The 23,489-nt window shown below is 34.2% G+C and overlaps 3 protein-coding genes across 5 annotated transcripts; 1 reads left to right on the forward strand and 2 right to left on the reverse strand.

Annotated features, from left to right (window-relative positions):
- Positions 1-10: 10 nt before the first annotated feature.
- Positions 11-3,492, reverse strand: LOC120199567 (protein transport protein Sec61 subunit beta-like). 3 transcript variants are annotated; one of them, XM_039200608.1, is made up of 2 exons: positions 2,222-2,309; positions 11-348 (listed from the first exon to the last, which is right to left on the reverse strand). In XM_039200608.1, the coding sequence occupies exons 1-2, from the start codon at positions 2,292-2,294 to the stop codon at positions 101-103; spliced, it is 321 nt and encodes a 106-aa protein (XP_039056539.1). In that variant the 5' UTR covers positions 2,295-2,309; the 3' UTR covers positions 11-100. The 3 variants fall into 3 exon arrangements, with proteins under 3 accessions (XP_039056539.1, XP_039056540.1, XP_039056538.1); XM_039200609.1 differs by lacking the exon at positions 2,222-2,309 and adding an exon at positions 867-954; XM_039200607.1 differs by lacking the exon at positions 11-348 and adding an exon at positions 873-1,782 and having other exon boundaries at positions 2,222-3,492.
- Positions 3,493-8,760: 5,268 nt separating this feature from the next.
- On the forward strand, positions 8,761-9,634 carry LOC120199385 (cyclin-U2-1-like). The gene is made up of 2 exons (XM_039200482.1): positions 8,761-9,195; positions 9,290-9,634. The coding sequence occupies exons 1-2, from the start codon at positions 8,786-8,788 to the stop codon at positions 9,552-9,554; spliced, it is 675 nt and encodes a 224-aa protein (XP_039056413.1). The 5' UTR covers positions 8,761-8,785; the 3' UTR covers positions 9,555-9,634.
- A 6,627-nt stretch (positions 9,635-16,261) lies between these two features.
- On the reverse strand, positions 16,262-16,651 carry LOC120199441. Its single transcript, XM_039200518.1, has one exon. The coding sequence runs from the start codon at positions 16,649-16,651 to the stop codon at positions 16,262-16,264; it is 390 nt and encodes a 129-aa protein (XP_039056449.1).
- Between the last annotated feature and the right edge of the window lie 6,838 nt (positions 16,652-23,489).

A 23,489-nucleotide genomic window follows, 5' to 3' on the forward strand; every position in this document is an offset into this window, starting at 1 on the left:
AAATCAAATGAAAATCCATTTATGAAGCAAAATTGAAAGAACACAACATTTAACTCGGTTTGGTACTGTTATTTCAGGAAGGCATTGAAGAAGGCGTGTCTCACTCCTTACGAACAAAGTACAACTTGCCCATGACATGGAGAATGGCAACGAAAGCAATGAAACCAATGCTCATGACAAGCACCACATTTGGGGAGATCTTGAGTCCCGGAGCATCATCCGTGTAAAACTGAAGCATTGTGCCGGCAGCTCCTCCCGAGGCACCAGCACCGCTCGTCGTTCTCCTCCTCCTCATGTTCGCAGCGGCTGCTGAACTTCCTCTTGGCGGTGCTGTTCCGGTTGCCATTTCTGTAACAACCAACTTCAATTCTCAATGCTAGATAAACATATAGAGAAATATTGTTTCTGAATTCAGCAAATAGAATTTTTTTTCAAGGAACACAAGAAAGTTTCAAAAAATACCAGATGATATAAATAAAGAAATTGTGTAGAAGATATACAACATATGATCAATTCAAAACAACCAAAATTTGATCTGAAATCTTAGTGCCCTAATTGAAACACCAAAAGAGATAAAATCATAGAATTCAAACAACCAAATTTTAAGATTCGATCGAATCAAAACATATTTCAATATAAGAGGTATACGCATTTACTAAATCAATCCTACGATAATCATATCTGAACGCTTTCGAAAAATCCTAATCTTAGAGGATCTTAAGTAACGAATGATAAAAACGATGTAAAGAATGCAGTGGATCGATCTTAACCAAATCAGATGTGAGTAGGAGAAAAATCCATCGTCTGTACGATAAACAGCAAATCTAGTAGAATGTCAAAGAAAGAGAGGGAGAGGAGAAACTCGCCTGAGTCGACTCGGGATTCGGATGCGCAAGCTTTAGGATGTCTGTTTAATATCTTTGACACGTACTAGTCCTGTCTCCTGTATTTTATTATTGGCAAGTTGTGGGCTTTTCACCTTAGGTTTTCTATGGGCGGAGTAGCTGGGTATTTCCACGCAGCAGTTACAAATCAATTTCCGCCACGCGTCCTCATATCCAACGGCACGAATTGGGGCAAAATAATTAACCCATTAAAACCTCACTTCAGTGAGTTTGAACTTCGAACAAAGAGCGTAAGAACAATGAACTACATTATTAACCCTTCCGTTTACATCAACTAACAAGTCAGATGATTACTTGTTAACGAAACTAGAAAAAAATGACCACTGCCACTAAAATACATTTAACAAAGTAACTATTGTTAGATGTTGGCACACAGGGCTATACAGGAACGACTCCATCAAACAATTCATATGACAAACTCTGATAAGCTGGCTACATGAGTGTAAGAATGGCAGTTCCTCCCCCGTTATCATCATCATGAACGCATCAAGTTCGGGAACATGGATTGTGATTGTTGAATCCTACGGTGTTTACACTTGTTTCTTTTCACATCTCTTTTTGCAGCTGCTTCAAAACCAGATTGTGTGGAATCGAGCAGCACGGTCAATCCTTCCATCTCTTGAAGAATCTGTCCCCTTTCTTCCCCATTCCAGTCCCTGCAAGACTCGACGATAGCAGAGACCGGGAATCCGGTCTCCATTTCAGCTCTTTCAATGTAGAAAACAAGGTTGCCAATTCGGGTGTGATTTCAGTATCCTTTATATTACGACACGACATCACTCTCAATCGTTGAAGCTCTTTCCATGAAATCACTACCGATTCCAAACCTTTTATAGTTAGCAACGAGCATCCTTTCAAAGAAAGAAGCTTCACTCTCCTATAAAGTTACAGAAAATAACAATGCATACCCGCCGTCAGATTTCGAATAGGGAGAGCAGAAAATGGTTGTAAACTGATTTCGAAGCCACACCATGAACAGATCACTGAGACATTTCAAACTATTAAGCATCAAGAGCAAGGAAATGTCCACTTGGTCATTTGGATTGTGAACTTTCCACAAATTCATTGCTATGTTATTACCGAAAATATTACCGGTTTCCTACAAACTGGCCCTAAATCAACTATCAAAGTCATATTCTCTAATAAGATCACTAGTTTCCTACAAACTAACAATGCATTATGAAACATAAAACAAGTACTCTCTATGAATCAAAGGTTGGCAGCTAGCTTTAGTTAAGCATCCGAAACTACACATGAATCACAGCAATCAAAGTAAAAGAAATGATCCTATTGAAAATGGAAAAGGAGACTCGTACCTACAAATGCTTGCGAGGCCAAACACATCATCCTCCAAGCCAAAACAATCATGTAAAACAATATCCCTAACATTCTGGCAAACCAAGAACAAAGCTTTAACACTCTGCGTCTCCCGAATTTGACAGCCCTGCAAGTGCAACTCTTGGAGAGTCAAACAAGACCCCAAATGCTCATCTGCGCCTGGCCACTTATCAATACTTTTACAAAACCGAAGCCTCAGGGTCTTCAAGTTCCCACAAAACGAGAGCCCAGCTAACCACCCACCATCCATTCTATGTTCAGAAAGGGTCAACTCTTCGAGCATTTGACAACACTGCCCAATCGCCTTAACCCCATCATAGCTCCCTTCACACCCACAGAGCTCGAGCTTAACTAATCTTCTACACCCTTGAGCCAACAGCGTTAACCCAATATCTGAAATCGTCGAGTTGTACAACACATCAATGAACCCAATCAGTTTCACTACCTGTAAATTTTTAATCCCCGAAAGGGCCTTCAAAGCCAAATCCCCTCCACGATGTAGCTCCAATTCCTGCAACGTGGAACACTCCTCGGCTATTCTTAACAACCCTCGCTCGCTGGCACCAATCGCCAATAATCTCTGTAAATTCGGGTACTTTTCGGCTATCGTCGTAAGCCCTTCGTCGACCTCATTTGACGGCAACAACGCCGTTTTCTCGAGAAATCCGCCGAGAGTAAAACCAGTATCGACATGAACCGACATAGTTTTGTGGGTTAATATAGTGCCGGAACACTTTGACACCCCAATACACGAACGGACCAAGTCTAAATCGGTTAGATTGGGGAACCGGTTAAATACCCGACCCGAAGTAAGAAACGACCAATCTGTAACTTTAAGGGACTGCACCAACCGGCCGTGGAGGTACAACCAGCGTTTGCAGACCAAGGAATTGGAGACATGTTGAGAGATGGGAAGCTTGGAGAAAACGTTGAGTAAGAGTTCGTCGGAGAGGAGGGAGGTGTAATCCGGTGCGGTGGGGTCCAAGGAAAGTGGCTGGAAAGATGTTAAATCAGGCTCCGATGGCGGCGAAGTTGATGGGGCGGCGGCGGCGGTGAGAGGACGGTGGAAATATTGCTGCATCTTGGCTTGTAAATAACATGCTCTAGTGTCCGGTCTCTGAAACTAAAATGTTTGAACAACTTATTAAGCAAATTGGTGTGCTCTTGGCTTTAAGTTGAAGATCTTATGATAATGAGGGTAGATGAAGCTAGAACTAGGGTTTGTCTTGTGTGGATTTGGTGGATTCTGAGGTCAGAACAAAATTTTGAAAAATCTAATACAAAATTCTAAAGCTAATTAATCTTGAGAAACACTTGGTTTCATTTTTGTAATTTTGTAATTATTGCCATAATAATTTGGTGGTGTACTTTAAAAGCTGTTGTCGCTTGAAACCTGTGATTCATAAGTAACCCATCTTTATGTGTGGGATAAGATTTTCTTTTTCAACCTTTGAAGCTTGCTGCTTTTCCCTTTGCCAGCAACTTAACTCCCAAAATTCTTTAAAGGATAAACAACATTGATTCGATTTGTTTGATTTTAATCACCAATTTTAAAAAATTACATCTTTTTCAATTTTATTTTCGACATGTCTTATTTTGATAATTGAATCTTTGAATTCCGTTAATTTTTTAACGCGAGGTTTCATGTTAAGCATCTGCATTTAAATGGATGTTGCTTATTATGTCCTGCAATTGAGAGTTGGAATTTCTTTATCCTTTTAAGTTGCAATTTATGGACAAGTTCATTAAAACCCAAGCAACATGACTGCTTCTGCTTTAAAATCAAGTAATACCGTGGCCAAAACCAAACCCATGCAACTACGTCAGTAGGTATAACTCGCAGCTTTTACATGTGGCTTTACCAATCTTAGAGGTAACAACACAAAAACAAAAAGGTACGGTCCACGATATGACAATAATAGTGTCATTTGCGACCGTTATTGTATGACTTCGACATCTGCAATCGACATATTAATATATGTTATATCATCGATTACAATAAATGTGATAATACCGAATATACGACAGCAATTACAATTTGAATCCCTTGTACGGTGTTTTCCGCAACCCATAGTTGAAGTTGAAGAGCTCAAGCAAAGTTTCCAACTTGAGCTAAGACAATCATAATCGGCAAACTCAAATCCAGCATGTTTCCCGTGCAGCGAATTATGTTGCAGACTTTTTGGTGAAAACCGTGCAATATTCCGGAAATACGTGTAAGAGTAGGAAGCACTTGGATTTGTTATTAGGGATGGCAGTATGACCCAAACCTGACGGAAAAATCTGAAATCCGATTAAGTTCGGGTCAGGTCGGGTTCGGGAATTTTTTTCGGAGATTTTTTCGAGTCGGGTTCGGGGCAAGGTATCTCCGCCCCGCCCCGATTATATATATATATATATATATATATATATATAATATTTTATATATTTTATATTAATTATATATAGAATATTGTATATATTTTATATTAATTATATATAAAATATTTTCGGGTTCGGGTTTAGGTATAATATTTTGGGTCGGATTCGGGAACGGGGCAAAAAAAATCCCCGATGGAGCACCCCGATAAAAAATCCGTCGGGAATCGGGTCAGGGTCAGGGATTCATTTCGAGTTCGGATACGAAACGAGTAAAACCCACCCCGAACCCGACCTGTTGCCATTCCTATTTGTTATATGAAAATGCTTTTATTATCAAAAAAGAATGCACCATTTATTCCCCATGGACAAATACAAAGAAAATAAGCTTTGAAATTTTTGTGGGTTTTCCCAGTTTCAGCATGTGATTTGACGTTAAAAGGAAAATATTTGAAAAACTATTGGGTTAAGGTTGTTGAGATGGTGTTTGTTTGCCAAGAAAGCACAACTTTCATCCATGCACATACATGTTCTGCTAATTTGTACGGCTGGTGATGTTGGGCCAATGTTTGTACAGTTGGGCCAAGCTAACCAAGTTCTACCGGGCTCAGTTGGTGCAAATTTCATTGACAAAATTGACCCAATAAGCCAAGCGGGTAAAAAAATAGCCCATTAGTCTAACTCAGATTTTATTTTAGGGATCTACGATAAATGTTATAGTACCGGCATGACGAGTTTGCCCGAGTAATATTTTTTATTCGAGTAACGAATTTTAATAAAAAATATATATATTTTATTGAAACTTGACATGTTGACGTGATAAGTTCCAAGTCACTGTACCAAATGTCATATATCTCAAATTAATTTTGAAGATGGCCTAATGGACCAATTTTTTTACCAACATAGCCTATTGGCTATTGGGCCAATTTTGCCAATTTCATTCAAGTGAATCTTAATTAGAGGTGTTCAAAAAATACTTGATCTGAATTATTTATTCTATTAACCCAATTAAAATTTAGGATAACTATACGTTTGGTACCTAAACTATTAGTTTTTTTTCATTTTAGTATTTAAACTTTTAGTTTTTTTTCAAAACAATACATAAAGTTTAGTTTTTGTTTCATTGTAGAATTCCACCATTAAAATTTATAGCTTTTGTTTCATTTTAGTACATCTGTTCAAAATTTAACGTTGACTTTTTTTAATTTAGATACTAAAACGGATCAAAACTGATAGCTTAGATACTAAATGCGTAATTTACCCTAAAAATTATTGGATATTTATAATGAACACGCTTAACCTTAACGCTGCATTCAGTTCGGTTTTTAAAATATTATTAAACAGTTTATGATGTTTAGTCTTATTTAACCTCAGTTTTCTTATATTGATTTTAGGTTGAAATTCTATATTTTATATTGATAAATTTATGGTTTTACCAACAACCAATTAATGTAGTAGGATGAAGTACTAGATCCCTTAAGCAAAGTTAGGGGTTCGAATCCAGGCGATTGTGAATTGAGTAAACTAGGTTGGGAGGATCGTTCTTGCCTCTGCAATACCCGATCCGGATAAGTCGATCAATAGAACAGATATTGGTAGTTATATAAAAAAAATTCCTAACATTTCTAGTATCCAAACTCAGGACTTCAAAGAATAATAATAATTTATTTATCACAGATATTGCTTGGTATGTGCGTCTATTGTTAAAGATTGACATTGAGATATGAACACTTTCGTATGGTTTTCGAAATTTTAAGATTTGATTTGATATTATCTTAAAATCGTTTTCTTTCGTTACTTCAATTTTATAATTTTGATTTTGATGGTGAGAATTTAATCAATAGTGATTTATGATGATTCCAATATTTTAGGGTTTGGCCGCTTGCAAATGTATAAAATAATATGTTTTCTTTATATAGTATTGAATTGGTATAATAATACGTAATGGTTGTATTTCCTTACTACACTTATTATTCTAAAATACACTTTTAATTTCTAAAATACATTCATATTTTTAATAAATATACCAACCGAGAGATAAGGTGAATTTAGTGTCGGTGTGCTTCAAGTAACATGCAAAATATGTCTATATTATATTTATATTTTACTTTATATCACTAAGATTTTTTATTAAAATAAATATATAAAATTTTGTTTCGTTATTATTTTAAAGTTGCATATTAATACTAATAAAATAAAAATCTATTATTTAAGAAATACTTGACATATAAGAACATACGATCACTTTCTTCCTCCTCCCTTTTCTTTTCTTTTTCTTCTTTACAAATTTTTCTATTAAATTTATTGATCAATCTAACTTTTTCTTCTTTTAATTTTATTTAACCGACTGCGACACCAGTTTTAATGTTGGTTATTTTTCTTTATTTTCTTTTAAATTTTCAATAAGAATAATTATATCTTTGTGACATGTTCTATGCCTTTATGATACGTTTATCTCTGTCTTTATGGCATGTTTTTCTCTGTCTTTTTGTAGCCTACGATTTTTTGTGTTGTTTTTGTTTATTTTTTCTCAAGGTTGGATTTGACATGTCACGACTGATCAAGATGTCGCTTATTTCTTATCATGATGATATTCCCATCTTTGGACTCTATGATTGAGTTGGATACGTGTTTTGCGTTCGAGGATAGTTTTCTCATGTCGCTTGACTCTGATTTACGATTTATTGGTGATCTTTCAAACAACTTCATCTCCTTTTGTGGTTCGTTTACCGATGCAGTCAGATTGTTCGTATTTTTATTTTAACTTTTTCTTTCTTTGGCCCTTATATAATTTAGGTGGCTAGTTATTGTCTAAATGGTAATAAAAAAAAATATCATAATTATATTTTATATTTATGAATATGTTTATAAATCTTCATTGTAATTTTGAATATTTTTTATTTTTAATAAAACTAGTGACTTTCTATAAAAAAAAAATACACGACATATAATTTGATTTCCAATTTTCTTTATAATTTTTAAAACTAAAAAATCTTTGATTTTTTAAAACACCAAAAAGTCCTAAAGTCTAAAACTGCAAAACCTTTGATTTTTTAACTCTAAATAAAGGAAAAAATAATGTGCATTGAGGTGGTAATAATAAAAAAAACACACAAAACTGTAACATCGTACAAACCAAACTCCAACCCAACACATCAACTAAACAACACCCGCTACTAAAACTTGAACGAAGACTATCCCTAAATCATGGAAAGCCACACTTACTGAAACTGTTCCAATGAAAAAAAAGGACAAGAAGCTCGAAACTCTAAAGAGCAATGCAACCTTGAGAAAAATGGCCAACAATAACTAGCAGAATTGCAATAGAACACATCTCCCTAATCCTAAGGGCGTCTTGTTTTTATGGGTCCAAATCTTGACAGCACGAAGCTGCGTCTTTCTGTTCACTGCCCATCCTTTGCCTTCATCCCTCTGTCGGTCACTTACCTCTACGTTATTTAACCAAAGGATATGGTTTGAGGTACACAAAACTAGGGGTTTAAAATCGGGTACCTGCAGTTTCGGTTACTCGAAATACCATATATCTAATTCTTCGGATAGTATATTTGTTCGACTCATAATCTAGCCCGTTAAATCTAGATACTCGTAAAATTCAGATATTCACATTTTTTGGTCACATATACCTAGTTCATATATATATAACTTTTTAATTTAATTTAAAAAAAATACATAATACATGAAAATTTAAAAGTTCATAATATATGATCCATACACAAAACTTATTGATTTGAAGTTAGTATTATATATATATAAAATTAAAATTATTGGATCGGCTCGGGTACCTGATTATAATTTTTTTTTGCACCAAACCCAACCCAACTACCAGGTAAAAATCATAGGTTGGATATCCAGTCCGGTCAGATAATCTTTTTAGAAAATTATCCGATTTTTTAGATTCTGGTCGAGGGATCAACAAACTAAATCAATCAGATCGGATATTTTTAAACAACCCTACACAAATCAATCAACCTTATCTGCTTTCTCTTTAATCTCAACTGTGGTGGAACCTTTAACTCTAATTATATGTATAATGTTGGCTAATTTCATCTCTCTTTCTTTATTCACTGTCCCATCTTTCTTTACATTACCAACTAAATCAATCCCACTATATAATCCCCCTCAATAAACCTCACAGCCTGTATCTTTCGCCTGAACTCAAACAAATGGCCGCATCTTCCCTTACAATCTCTCCAAGAAAGCTTCGATCCGATCTCTACTCCTACTCCTACCAGAACGATGCAGACACCCCATTGGTGATCTCAGTCTTAGCTTCTCTCATCGAGAGAACGATGGCCAGAAACCAAAGGATCGCCAACAACTGTGAATGGACGTTCTTCACAAAAGATTTCAGAAGCAGAGTTTTCGATTGCCACGAGACACCGGACATGACAATTCAGTCCTACCTAGAAAGGATCTTCAAGTACACCAAAGCCGGACCATCCATTTATGTGGTCGCATACGTGTATATCGATCGCTTCTGCCAGGCAAATCCATGGTTCCGTGTCGATGCGAGAAACGTACACAGGCTTCTCATAACTATCATTATGGTCGCTTCCAAGTATGTTGAAGACACGTGAGTATCTTTTTTCCCTCCTCTTCTCTTGCCAGTATTATATCTTTTTACAGTACACAATGCTGTAATGGTGTTGGTGTTTCGTATGGAGCAGGAACTACAGGAATTCCTACTTTGCACGAGTAGGGGGATTGACAACGAAGGAACTGAATGAATTGGAGGTTGAGTTTTTGTTCTTGATGGATTTCAAGTTGCATGTGAACGTGAGTGTATTCGAGAGCTACTGCAGTCACTTAGAGAGGGAAGTGAGCATTGGAGGGGGATACCACATCGAGAAGACTCTAAGATGTGCTGAAGAAATCAAATCAAAACAGGTTAAAGAAACAAGACACAACTCCATTGCTCGTATTTTGTTGTAATAATTACATCATTCAGGGAATTTCCATTCTTCCCATTATCATTTTGCTATGCTGTTATGACCTGCAGACTAGTCTTTCTCTGTTTCTCTGGGTTTTTTTTTTTTGGTAAAGATTTGATGTATATTTGTTGGTCCGTCCGAAGTTGTGCTAAAGATTAGTTACGAGTACAATAAATATGTGTAGCTGTCAACTTCTGAGTAATGACATGTCCATTGACGTAATGAAATGCAGTTAGTTGAAACTTGGATGAAGAACATTCAATTTATGTAACAAAGTTATTCTCTTTATTTAAAGCAAATGGTAAAGGCCACCACCATAAACTGCAACTAAAACTTGTTCAGCATATAAACAAGAGGCAAATAATGCTTAACCATTAATCATTGAGATGCTGCAGTAGGTGAGAAGAGTTATTCCACTAACGATGGTGATGTACGGCCTTAATTTCCCCAGAAAGAAAAAAGATATCTTTTTTCTTTTTAATATTGTTGGGTGGTAGGGTTCGGCCTTAAGACAAAACAAATGGTGGCCATTTTGCATATAAAAAGAAAGCTTTATTCTTTCCGAAATTATCAATAATATAATGTATCACGAGCAGGAGATTAGAGATAGACAAAAGGTAGGTCGGGAGGTTGGGTTAGTAGAAAAACGACAGAGACATCAGTTAAAAAGGAAGGCTGCAATGTCACCTTTTTCTTCAACCTGTTCTGCCATGGATTGTGAGTTCATCCTCTCTGCACATGGCAAATACATGTTATTTTGCTACCACTAAACAAGTATGAATTTGATGGAATCTTAACTCGATTGCATTGTTATCGTAAACACAAGTTGTGTGGCTTGGAGCTCATGAGAAAAAGGTTATTACTCCGAGCTCGCATTGACGTTAAACTATAATCAATTATGAGTGTTCGATCAAGTTGAGTCGAGTGAGTTACGTTTTACTTATACAATAATATCACTTATTGCATATCAGTTGGCCCATTGGCCGCTAACAATACAACGGGTTTGTCTCTGGAAAGGCGGGTTAATATACGGCTAATATACGGCAGTACCGGATACATTAAAATGTATTTAATAAATTCGGTTTAGCGGTACCTATTATGTTGACAACTAATAATGTTTTAGGTAGAAAATATGAAAAACTATTAAAAAATTTGGTAACCGGTAAACTTTGGTTATCGGTAAGTATCTATTCTTTTTATAAAAGTGTCCATACTTTTAACATATCAAGTAAATTTTACCGGTTTTGTCATAATGAATCTGGTTTTGTCATATTTTTACCAGTTATATTGTAAAGTATCTATTTTTTTTTATAAAAGTGTCCATACTTATTTCACTGTGAAAATATATTTATTATTATCTTTGGTTAATATTGTTAAATTTAAATTCTAAATATTATTTTATAAAATATCAAAACAATCAAATAATTTTTTGTGTAAATGAAATTATTACATTAATATTGTAGGTGGAAAACATGAAACACTATTAAAAAAATTGAAACATAAATTACATAACTTTAAAAAAAGTATCGATCCTTTTTATAAAAAGTATGGACACTTTCAATATAATAGGTAAAAATATGATGTAATAGGTAGCGCTTATATAATGTAATATGTATCGTTTATATAATGTAATAGGTAGTTATAAAGTATCTATCATTTTTATAAAAGTGTCCATACTTTTTTCACTGTGGAAAACATTAATTTAAGGTTATCTTTTGAGTGAGTTTTAAAATATTAATTTAGTAATTATATGCGACTAATGATTTATTTTTTACGTTACGATATATATTATTATTAAATTAAAAACAATAAACATATATATTACATATTTATTATTATCTTTGGTTAATATTGTTAAATTTAAATTCTAAATATTATTTTATAAAATATCAAAACAATCAAATAATTTTTTATGTAAATGAAATTATTAAATTAATATTGTAGGTGGAAAACATGAAACACTATTAAAAAAAATTGAAACATAAATTACATAACTTTAAAAAAAGTATCGATCATTTTTATAAAAAGTATGGACACTTTCAATATAATAAGTAAAAATATGATGTAATAGGTAGCGCTTATATAATGTAATAGGTATCGTTTATATAATGTAATAGGTAGTGATTATATTGTAAAGTGTCTATCCTTTTTATAAAAGTGTCCATACTTTTTTCACTGTGGAAAACATTAATTTAAGGTTATCTTTTGAGTGAGTTTTAAGATATTAATTTAGTAATTATAGGCGTCTAATGATTTATTTTTTACGTTAAGATATATATTATTATTAAATTAAAAACAATAAACATATATATTACATATTTATTATTATCTTTGGTTAATATTGTTAAATTTAAATTCTAAATATTATTTTATAAAATATCAAAACAATCAAATAATTTTTGTGTAAATGAAATTATTAATTAATATTGTAGGTGGAAAACTGAAACACTATTAAAAAAAATTGAAACATAAATTACATAACTTTAAAAAAAGTATCGATCATTTTTATAAAAAGTATGTACACTTTCAATATAATAAGTAAAAATATGATGTAATAGGTAGCGCTTATATAATGTAATAGGTATCGTTTATATAATGTAATAGGTATTTGTAAAGTATCTATCCTTTTTATAAAAGTGTCCATACTTTTTTCACTGTGGAAAACATTAATTTAAGCTTATCTTTTGAGTGAGTTTTAAGATATTAATTTAGTAATTATAGGCATCTAATGATTTATTTTTTACGTTACGATATATATTATTATTAAATTAAAAACAATAAATATATATATTACATATTTATTATTATCTTTGGTTAATATTGTTAAATTTAAATTCTAAATATTATTTTATAAAATATCAAAACAATCAAATAATTTTTTATGTAAATGAAATTATTAAATTAATATTGTAGGTGGAAAACATGAAACACTATTAAAAAAAATTGAAACATAAATTACATAACTTTAAAAAAATTATCGATCATTTTTATAAAAAGTATGGACACTTTCAACATATTATAATGTAATAGGTAAATTTGCAATGCTATCGGTATAAATATACCGGTTTACTTATAAAATAGGTAAATATAAGCCTACCTATTACATTATATAAGCGCTACTTAGTATGTTATTGTACTTTATAATATTTCCGGTTAAATAATATAACATAACCGGTCTAAATTTTAACCGGTCACGTCGTATATTAGCCGTTTTTTAGGCGCCGCACCGCAGAACTACCCCAATACAACAAGAATGAAGCCTTTATCTATTAAAATTGGCTTAATTATAAACTAAGTGTCTAAATTATACTGTTTTTTCATGAATAGGTGTCTAAACTATTTTTTGAATGATCTCAATGCCTAAAGTTACAAACGTTACCACTTTAGGTGTCAGGACCGTGAACGACATCAATTTTCTCCGTTACAAACGCCGATTCGTTGTCGATCAGTTGGAATTTCATAGGGGTTTTGGTATTCAGAGGAAGGTGAGGTCGGGTGGAACTTTGGCAACGCAAAGGGCAGCGACCAACATGAGTTTAGGGGTTGAAATGAAGGTTTTTAAAGTTTTTGTGTTATTTCAAAATTTCTTTGTTTTTTAAATATAATTTTATTTTTAAATAAAATGTTTAAAATAATCATAATGTGATATGTGTCACTTAATGGAGGAAAATAACGCCATTGACGGTTCAAACACCTAAAATGATAACGTTTGTAACTTTAGGCACCAAGATCATTCAAAATATAGTTTAGACACTAATTCATGAAAAAGGCTATAGTTTGGACACTTATTTTATAATTAAGACAAAAAAGAAGAAGATAAAGAAGCAGAAGAATGAAGCCCTTTACATTAGATACCAAGCTGAAGGGCTCTGGACCTTCCGAGCCCTACAATGGGGTCTCAACCCAAAACATTCAACAGATACATAAAGATGCCGGTTGGGTCCAGTGTCTTTTTAAATCAAATTTTGAATTTGAGTCTCGTGAATACTAAAAGTAAGTCTTAGGATAATTTTTGTTTTATATTTTATTTGATTTAAATCCTAAATAATTCAAATATATTGATTTATAACTTTTTAGATTCATTTATTTTTAATTAACTATTCGTTTTAAAAATGTAAATTAAATTTTGGTTCCTTATATTTTTCACATAACTCTGGTTATGTTGTCATTCATATTCGTTTCTTCTTCTCTCTTTTTTCCTTTTATCTCTTTAATTTTTATTTTTTGTTGTTATTTTGTTTAATATATATTTCCATTCTCTAATAAATGTTGTTGGGTTCTTTTATCCTCTTGAATCATGGTTTTCTCTCTTTTTCAAGATTAAATTTGTCACCATCTCATTTATTTAGTTATCTTGTTGACATACCTCTAATTTAGACCATCGATTCAATTATCTCACATTGATAGATATCTGTAATCATCACAATATGCTACGTTTAAGTTGTGATAAAGTCAGTTTGTAACATATAATTGTGGTTGTACTTGTTTTCATATTAGGGGGTGTTTGTTTCGGGGATGATCTTTTCCGGAATTTTATTTTCATGTTTGGTTCATGAAAAATATCATTATCAACTAATAACTTATTACCAATAGTAGCATTTTTTTGTTAAAATGGTGGGAATGCCATTACCTTCAAATTCTTAGGTAATGAACAATTCCCACCACTTTGGACATAAATATCCCTGAAATAATAATTTTTTTTCATATGGATCATTCTCAATTCTTATTCTCCGTGTTTTACTCAAAATTATAAACTTAATAATAATAATATACAAAGAGTTTAATTTAATAAATATTAATAAATTTGAGTAGTTAAAATTGTTTTATATTTTTAATACTTAGTATATTAATTATTTTATAATTTCATGAGGTGAAAATATTATTATTGTAAAAATATAATTATTTAAATAATATTTAATTTTGAGTTATTAAAAATAGATTTTATACATTAAAAAATAATATATGTGTCCACTCGAGATTACAATATTGTTTTTTATATTATATTATATTTTATATAAATAAATATGATACTTATAAAAATTATTTAAAGTTATAAGTTTAATGTACTAATATACTAATTATAATTTAAATGTATTTTTCTTTAAACTTAGATAGCGTAATAATTGCACAAACTAACTTACCTCAGCGGTTAAAGGAATTATTGTTGTTTCGATAGGTCATGAGTTCGAGCACCAACGACTGTAGCAGAGTGATTGAACGTTCATTGTCAAATGGTTGAGAGTATATTTAGAACATATACTATTTGTAATCACCTTAGCTTAATTAAAAAAAAGATAGTGTAATAATTAAAATATTTTTATAGATTTTTATTCAAATATTTGCAATTTAATATTAAAGTTTTACTTGTTAAAAATATATATCACAAGGATAATTTGGTAAAAATATGCATCCAAGTAATCTTATATTCCTCCAACTAAACACTGTAATCTTACATTCCTGCTAAGCAAACCAAACATGGTAATACAACATTCCCAAAGTAATGTTACATTCCGATAATCTTATTCCCAGGGTGCGTTTGGTTCACGGAATGTAAGATTACCAGTGAAAATGTAAGATTACAAGTGGGAATGTAAGACTACCAGGGAATATGATTACTGGGAATGTTGTATTTTGTGTTTGGTTGGTTTAGCAGGAATATAATATTACCGTGTTTGGTTAAAGGAATAAAAGATTATTGGAATGTATATTTGACCAAATTATCCTTATTATATATTTGTTTTTTTTAACAAGTTGGGAAATATTTATATATTTTCTTTAAAAAATTTAAATTTATAAAATTTATATAATTTTTTTTATAAAATTGAAAATCTAAAAAGGTTTAATGAAAGGGTAAATTTTTATTTTAACCCCTGAACTTCATATAAAATTTTAATTATAGACTTTTTTTTTGTAAATCTAAAATAGTTTAAGGATAAATTTGTAATTTAACATTCGTAGAATTTTTATTATTCAATGACAGAAGAATGATATTTTTGAAAAAAAATTAAGGGCATTTTAGTCTAAAACGCTGGTAATCCAACAATACATAAGGAAATGGAGGTAATGACATTCCCGGTAATATACCCAAAAAAATCCACTATTGGTAATCTTACATTACCGGGAATTTCATTCCCGGAACGGGAGAATGTGAATTCCATTCTTATGGGAATCCCACATTCTCCCATCCAAACGCCCCCAAAAGTTATCATACATTCCGTGAACTAAATGCATCCTTAGTGTTGATGGTACTTATCCTTCACCGTCAACAATGGTATTTGTTCATATCTTTTATTTTTTTTAGTTTGATCCAATTTTTTAATCTTTTTCATATATGATCATATTTTTATTATTTAATGACTAAATTATGTTCTTTGATGATTTTAGTAGAAATGGATGGTTAATATAATTAGTCTATTTTAGTTTTTATATATTTTTAGTTTATGGGATTGAAATTTTATTGTATTACATATTTTTTATTAAATAAAATTAATTTTCATTAGTTTAAAAAATCACACACACACATACATATATATTTGGATGAATTTGCTTTATATTCCAAACTCAACCACAGAACAACAAACATCCTAAGCAAAACAGCCCCTATACACCCATGAAAAAACCAAACAATAAAAAAGAACAGGACAATTTAAACAATCAATCCCCACCCTGTACACCAAGCACTATTTACAGGACCACCGGAATTAACTTTTAACCCACTAAATGGCAACCGAACTGCCTCCCTAATCCGATCCACCAAGCTATCCACAGAAGCCGCGACCCCTCGAAGTGTCTATTATTCCGCTCCCTCCAAATCATCGTGATGTAATAATTCCAAGCAAGACGAAGCAAAGCAGATAATAAAGACCTGCCTTTCAGCTGCCGACAAGCCCAAAGAAACTCCTCATTCCAATCAAGAACAACTATCGACTGATTGCACAGCCCCAAGACACCAGCCCAAACAACTTTTGTTAAACAAGAAGTAAAAAACAAGTGGTCCCTCGACTCCAACACTTTAGAACAAAACTCACACAGTCCGTCAATCTGCAACCCGAAAGACAAAAGCCGAGCCTTAGTCGTCAGCCCATCAAGAACCGCCATCAAAGCTATCACAGAAAATTTAAGGACGTGACCCGAATGCCATACAAGCCTACCCCAAGGAATTTTCACACGATGCACCCTCAGCTCATCCCAAATCAAACGTAGGAAGAAAAAGAAGTCCCCGACAAGCCATGAATCATACCTGCTCTAGCTCGAAGCTGTAGAAGACATCTCCAAGTCCAGCTACTTCCCTGGGAGCAAGACATAAAGAATTCTGCTTCACAATGTACGCATGCACCCAAGCCACCCAAATAGACCCAACCTTCAATAGCAATTTCCGAATTAAACCAACAAAGCATAAACACTTGTTACTATCTTAACTAGGGAAGGGCATGGGATCCGAATCCGAAGGGTTCTAGCTTGACTAGACCTGATTGATGAGTTGGATTTTTTAAAAAAGATTTTAGGTTCGGGTCGGATTGGATTTTTTAGAGGTTATGTTTGGGTCGGGTCAGTCGGATTTAGGTTGAAAAATACTCAACCGACCCAAAAATATATATATTTACCTTATATATTTAGGGATAATTGCAAAATATTCCTCAATATATATTATTTTTCAATAAATCCCTATTTTTATCGAATAAAAGTAATATATTTTTAATAAATATATGATTTCATGTTGGGTCGAGTTTGAACTTTAACTAAAAAAGATAGGTCAAATTCGAGTCAAACGAAAGGTGTATATTTTTCAGGTCGAGTTCGGATGTAATAGAGGATGTATAATTTTCGGACCGGGTTGGGTGGACCAAAAATTGACTCTACCCGACCCGACCCATGTCCATCCCTAATTTTTTAAGAAATTCACTATCAATATACCTGATAATAAACCTATCTATATTCATATGCAAGCTTCTAATTTTCTATTCCGTTTCTTTTTTCAGCGTTAGCCGTTTTTTATTAATCATGTCTAATTGATTTGCTAAATGTGTGCATTTCAACGTCAAAAAACGTAATCATATCCTGTTTTTGTGATTAATCTAGCAAGTAATACGAATTTATTTTCAACCATGCATGTGCAATTCTTCAATAATTAATAATTTTCCGGGATCTACTCGCAATAGGTAAGGCGAAAGGACTAAATGAATTGAAATGAAAAATACTGAGTATTGAAATGAGACCCACATTTACGTCAGGGAGAAAGAGAAAGATAAACTGCCATTCTTCAAAATTACTAATCAAACGATCTCGATAATAAAAGAATTGTTGTTGTTTCGTTTCAGGTTCAAGTACCATAAATGTTAGTGGTGTGAGCTTTTAATATCAAAAGGCTGAGAATTATGTTTAAACAGATACTGCATCTACTTACCACAGATTAATAAAATAAAATATAACCATTAATATGCATGAAATACAAAACCCTAAACCCTAAATCTCAAACCATTACTTCATCAGCTGAAAATTGTGTCGAGTCCCTAGAATAAGTATATACACATTTTGATTTGTTCTTTTTAAACCCAAATTTGTTGCAGTTGGAGTATGTTCTTCAGCATGAAAGTGATGGCCACGTGCAGTATCGGTCACCTTGCTTGTTCGTAATTAAGGGCTCACCATGTGAGCCGTCTCAGCTTAATTAACTCAAACTATATTTTTAATAAAAAAAATAAACTATTTGTTCAATATACATCCCATTATTAAATTAAACTCGTCATTGGCTAACCATTTGACAAAATATAAAAGTATAAATACATTTCTTTAAGATATCAATCCTATTATTTTCCATGTAAAACAAAGTATTGGATCAAAAATCAAAAGCATTCATTGTCACCACCCTTTTTTCCTTTTAAAAGATAAATGATAAGTTTCACCACTCAATTTTAATCTTACTCTCATTTTGATTTTTAGATTCTGAAAAGTTTTAATTTGATCACTTAACTTTAAAGGTTGATCTTTATTCACTCCATCAATAAATCACAACTGCTACGATAATATGGCAATTTACGTCGAAATGACATCCTTTTGAATCCCTACAAAAAGCTACATTTACACCACAAAATCATTTTGGATCCATATTAAAAAAAAATCATATTTATTTTCTCATTTTCTCTTCTTCTCCCGAACCAACCCAGATTCTAACCATCATTGACTATTATTTCAACCACAGTTAGTCATCTTCTATGATAACCGATGAATCTAAAAATTTATTATCAAACTCGTTTCGCCCTCATAAACATGATCCCAGTGTCTGTTTAATTGGAAAATATCTTAAACTCCACGAATCTAATGTTGAATGCTTAGATTTCTATATCTCTGGTCTCCATCGTCTGTCGTTTGGATAAAATCCAAATATAAATGTGTTGCTCCTTGTCATAAGAGGGGCATCTTAACCGTTGAGACCTTCAAATAGAAGCTTTAATCGATCTTTCAAATTAAGTTATTATATTGAAATTTTTAAAAAATTTAACGACCAAAACAAAGTTAAGGTTAAAATTGAATAGTAAAATTTAATTTAAGAAGAAAGTAAACTTGGAGTATTACGTGCGGTGGTATTTGAAAGACCATGAACCGCTGGATCGGGATGATTCAACGGCTCATAACCACCATCAACGGCAAAATTAACGACCGCCTTTGTAAGCCGCAAATCTTGTGTGCGTTGAGACTAATTAATTCGAAGTTAATTAAGCGTATCCCTTTAATTGAGGGACAAAGGCTCACGATTAGAAACGCGAGATACCAAATTTCTGAATCGGACCCGTCTCTATCCGACGTTAACCGCCCCAGTGGACCCCCACATATCGAAACGTAACCGCCTGGGATTTTTTTAATATATAATTTTATATATATATAATACTTATATACTTCTCCAAAATCAATAGTAAATATTATTTACATTTTGTAATACTCATATTCACAAAAAAAAAATCAAAATATTTCTAACTGATAATGCACTCTCTATTATCACCCTTAGGATGGACGGAAAAGGGAGATCGAGAACAATTGTTTTTTCAATAATTTTAATTTTTTATATAATTTAGATTTTGTTTTATATTTTTATCGATGATATATTTTTATCTTTTAAATAGATTTATAAAATTTTATAAATTCACTTTTTAATATAAAAATATGTGTCCTTTATCGCTGTCAATATATAAATCAGGTGGTGGTTTCTTACACAACAATATGCCTGGAAACAAGCAAGTCTAATTGATGTAACCCCATTCCACGATGTTAGGTATGGCTCATAAATATACCAGTAAAGAGGACAGGAGATGGAGCGGAGTGAGCGAAGCGAACGCAGCGAACATCAACTGTCCTTACAAAGAAAGTCTCGTTGTGGGGTTACAAATTATGTGGGTTGAGGGTGCGGGGGCGTAGCCCCTGCGGTACGGTACAGGGTTGATTTTGTAATTATGTACCAGGGTTTTTCTATTATAAATAGAGATGTAACCTAGACCTAAAATATCATTGAATAAAATTCTAGCGCCGCCTAGGCACCGAGGACGTAAGCACATTGCCGAACCTCGTAAAATTCTCGTGTTCTTTCGTTTTCTTTACCCGTTTTCGTCAACAATTGGTATCAGATGTCAGGAGCAAAATTCGAAGTCGCGAAATTCGATGGTCAGGGTAACTTCGGATTATGGCAAACGAGGGTGAAGGATCTATTGGCGCAGCAAGGGATCTTGAAGGCTTTGCGACCTATAAAGCCGGCGTCGATGGATGAGGAAGATTGGGAAGAATTGCAGCAGCGAGCGGCAGGAACCATACGATTATGCTTGGCGGACGAGGTCATGTATCACGTCATGCATCTATCGTCTCCAGATGAAATTTGGAGGAAGTTGGAAAGTCAGTTTATGTCCAAATCCTTAACGACAAAACTGTATCTGAAGCAGCGGCTGTATGGGCTGAAGATGCAGGACGATCACGATTTGGCGCAACACGTGAATGTCTTCAATCAAATCGTTTCTGATCTGGCTCGGCTTGATGTGAAAATTGAGGATGAAGACAGAGCGATGATTCTGTTGTGTTCGTTGCCTTCCTCTTACGAACACATGGTGACTACTCTTACATATGGAAAAGAGACTATCAACGTTGAGGAGATTACTGCAGCCTTGTTGGCTCACAACCAGCGGAAGCAGAATGCAGGGGAAAGCTCTCAAGCCGATAGCTTATATGTCAAGGGTAATCGAGATCGTGGACGGAAGCCAGAGAAGGTAGGGTCCGGAAGCGGAATTCCAGATCCAAATCCAGGGATAAGAAGACGATTCACTGTTACAAGTGCAAGGAGGCGGGACATATAAAGCGAGACTGTCCGAAGTTGAAAAAGCAGACTGATGAGAAGCGTGATGGCTCATCCAAGTCTGTGAACGTGGTCGAGGATGATACTTCTGATTGCAGTGAGGGTGATATGCTTTCTATTTCAACGACACAATTGACGGATGCTTGGATTCTTGATTCTGGATGTTCTTATCACATCACGCCAAATAGGGAATGGTTTTCGACATACAGGCCGGTTAATTCTGGTTCGGTTTATTTGGGTGATGATCGATGTTGCAATATTGTTGGTATTGGTGATGTCAGAATTAAGATGCACGATGGCTCCGTTCGGACATTGAGTGGTGTTCGACATATCCCAGACTTGAAGAAGAATTTGATTTCCTTGGGCACTTTGCACAAGAATGGTTTTATCCCTAAGGCTGACGAGGATAGGGAAACCATTCGGATTGTTAAAGGAGCATTGACTGTGATGAAAGGCAAGATGACTGCAGGGAATATCTATAGATTGTTAGGGAGTACCGTTGCAGGTGGAGTTCACTCTGTTGAGTCCTGTGATGATACGACAAAATTGTGGCATATGCGCCTTGCTCATCTTAGTGAACGTGGTATGGCAGAATTACCCAAGAGAAACTTGTTGCATGGTGTCAAAAGCTGTAAGCTCGATTTTTGCAAGTATTGTGTTCTTGGTAAACAGACTAAAGTCCGTTTCAAGACTGCGAAGCACACAACTCAAGGGATTCTTGATTATGTGCATTCTGATGTATGGGGGCCTTCCACGACATCGTCTTTGGGTGGATCTAGGTACTATGTTACTTTTATTGATGATTTTTCACGGAAAGTTTGGGTGTATTTTTTGAAACAGAAATCTGAAGTTTTTGAGAAGTTCAAGCTGTGGAAAGCTGAGGTAGAAAACCAAACAGGACGAAAACTCAAGTGTTTGCGGTCTGACAATGGTACGGAGTACACAGATTCACAGTTCCTACAATTCTGTAAGGAGCATGGGATTCAGAGGCATTTTACAGTGCGCAAGACACCACAACAGAATGGTGTTGCGGAACGAATGAACATGTCGTTGAATGAAAGAGCCAGATGTCTGCGGTTGAATGCGGGGCTTCCCAAACACTTCTGGGCTGAGGCTGTTAACATGGCGTGTTACCTTATCAACAGATCGCCAAGGGCATCGCTGGCTGGGAAAGTTGCAGAAGAGGTATGGACTGGTCATGATGTTAGTTTTGATAACTTACGGATTTTTGGTTGTCCTGCTTATGTACATGTACCTGCTGATGAGAGATCCAAACTTGATGCAAAATCGAAGGAGTGCATTTTTCTGGGTTATAAGAAAGGTGTAAAAGGATTCAAGTTCTGGGATCCCGTTGCGAAGAAAGTTGTGATTAGTAGAGATGTCGTTTTTGATGAACAGTCTATGTTGCAGCAGAAGCAAGACACGACAGTGGTAGATTTCGAGCAGTTTCCAGTTGAGAAACCAGAAACTTCTCAACCGACTTCTGGTGGTTCCACTACGGATGATTTGCAGGATTATTGTCTCGCCAGAGACAGGGTGAGACGGACGAATATAAAGCCTCCGAACAGATTGGGTTTTGAAGACTTTGTATCTTTTGCACTTACTGTTAGCAGTGATGATCCAGTTACTTTTCATGATGCCGTTACTAGTCAGGAAAACGACAAGTGGATGGCAGCCATGGTTGAGGAGATGGAGTCTTTGAATCACAATCACACATGGGAGTTAGTTCCCCTTCCTGAGGGTAAGAAGCCGATTGGTTGCAAATGGGTGTATAAGAAGAAACCAGCAGTAACAGAAAAAGAGGGGGAGAAGTTCAAGGCTCGTTTGGTAGCGAAGGGTTTTTCACAGCAGAAAGGAGTTGATTATGATGAAATCTTTTCTCCTGTGGTCAGGCACACTTCAATCCGAGCAGTACTTGCATTGGTGGCTAGTTGGGATTTGCATTTAGAGCAGATGGATGTTAAAACTGCTTTTTTGCATGGTGATTTAGAGGAGCAGATCTACATGCGGCAACCTGAAGGTTTCACTCAACCTGGAAACGAGCATTTAGTTTGCAGATTGAAGAAATCTTTGTACGGTTAAAACAGTCTCCGAGACAGTGGTATAAACGGTTTGACTCCTATATGATCAAGATTGGCTACAACCGATGTGAGTATGATTGTTGTGTCTATGTTAAGAGCCTTGATGATGGTTCTTTTATTTTTCTATTACTGTATGTTGATGATATGTTGATTGCTGCGAAGAACATGGATGATGTTATCGGTTTGAAAACTTTATTGAGTCAGGAATTTGATATGAAAGATTTAGGTGCTGCAAAGAAAATTCTTGGAATGGAAATTTGCAGGGACAGAGACTCAAGGAAACTGCGGCTATCTCAACGGGGTTATGTTGAGAAAATGCTAGAAAGGTTTGCGATGAGCAGCGCGAAACCAGTTAGCACTCCATTGGCGAATCACTTTAAGCTCTCATCAGAACAGTGCCCTAAGACAGATAAGGAAGCTGAAAATATGACAAAGGTTCCGTATTCTAATGCTGTTGGCTGCTTGATGTATGCGATGGTATGTACTCGTCCTGATTTAGCTCATGATGTTAGTCAAGTTTGTA

Source organism: Hibiscus syriacus, unplaced genomic scaffold, assembly GCF_006381635.1.
Source record: "Hibiscus syriacus cultivar Baekdansim isolate YM2019G1 unplaced genomic scaffold, ASM638163v2 tig00005459_pilon, whole genome shotgun sequence".
In the NCBI taxonomy this organism is placed as follows: Eukaryota; Viridiplantae; Streptophyta; class Magnoliopsida; order Malvales; family Malvaceae; genus Hibiscus; species Hibiscus syriacus.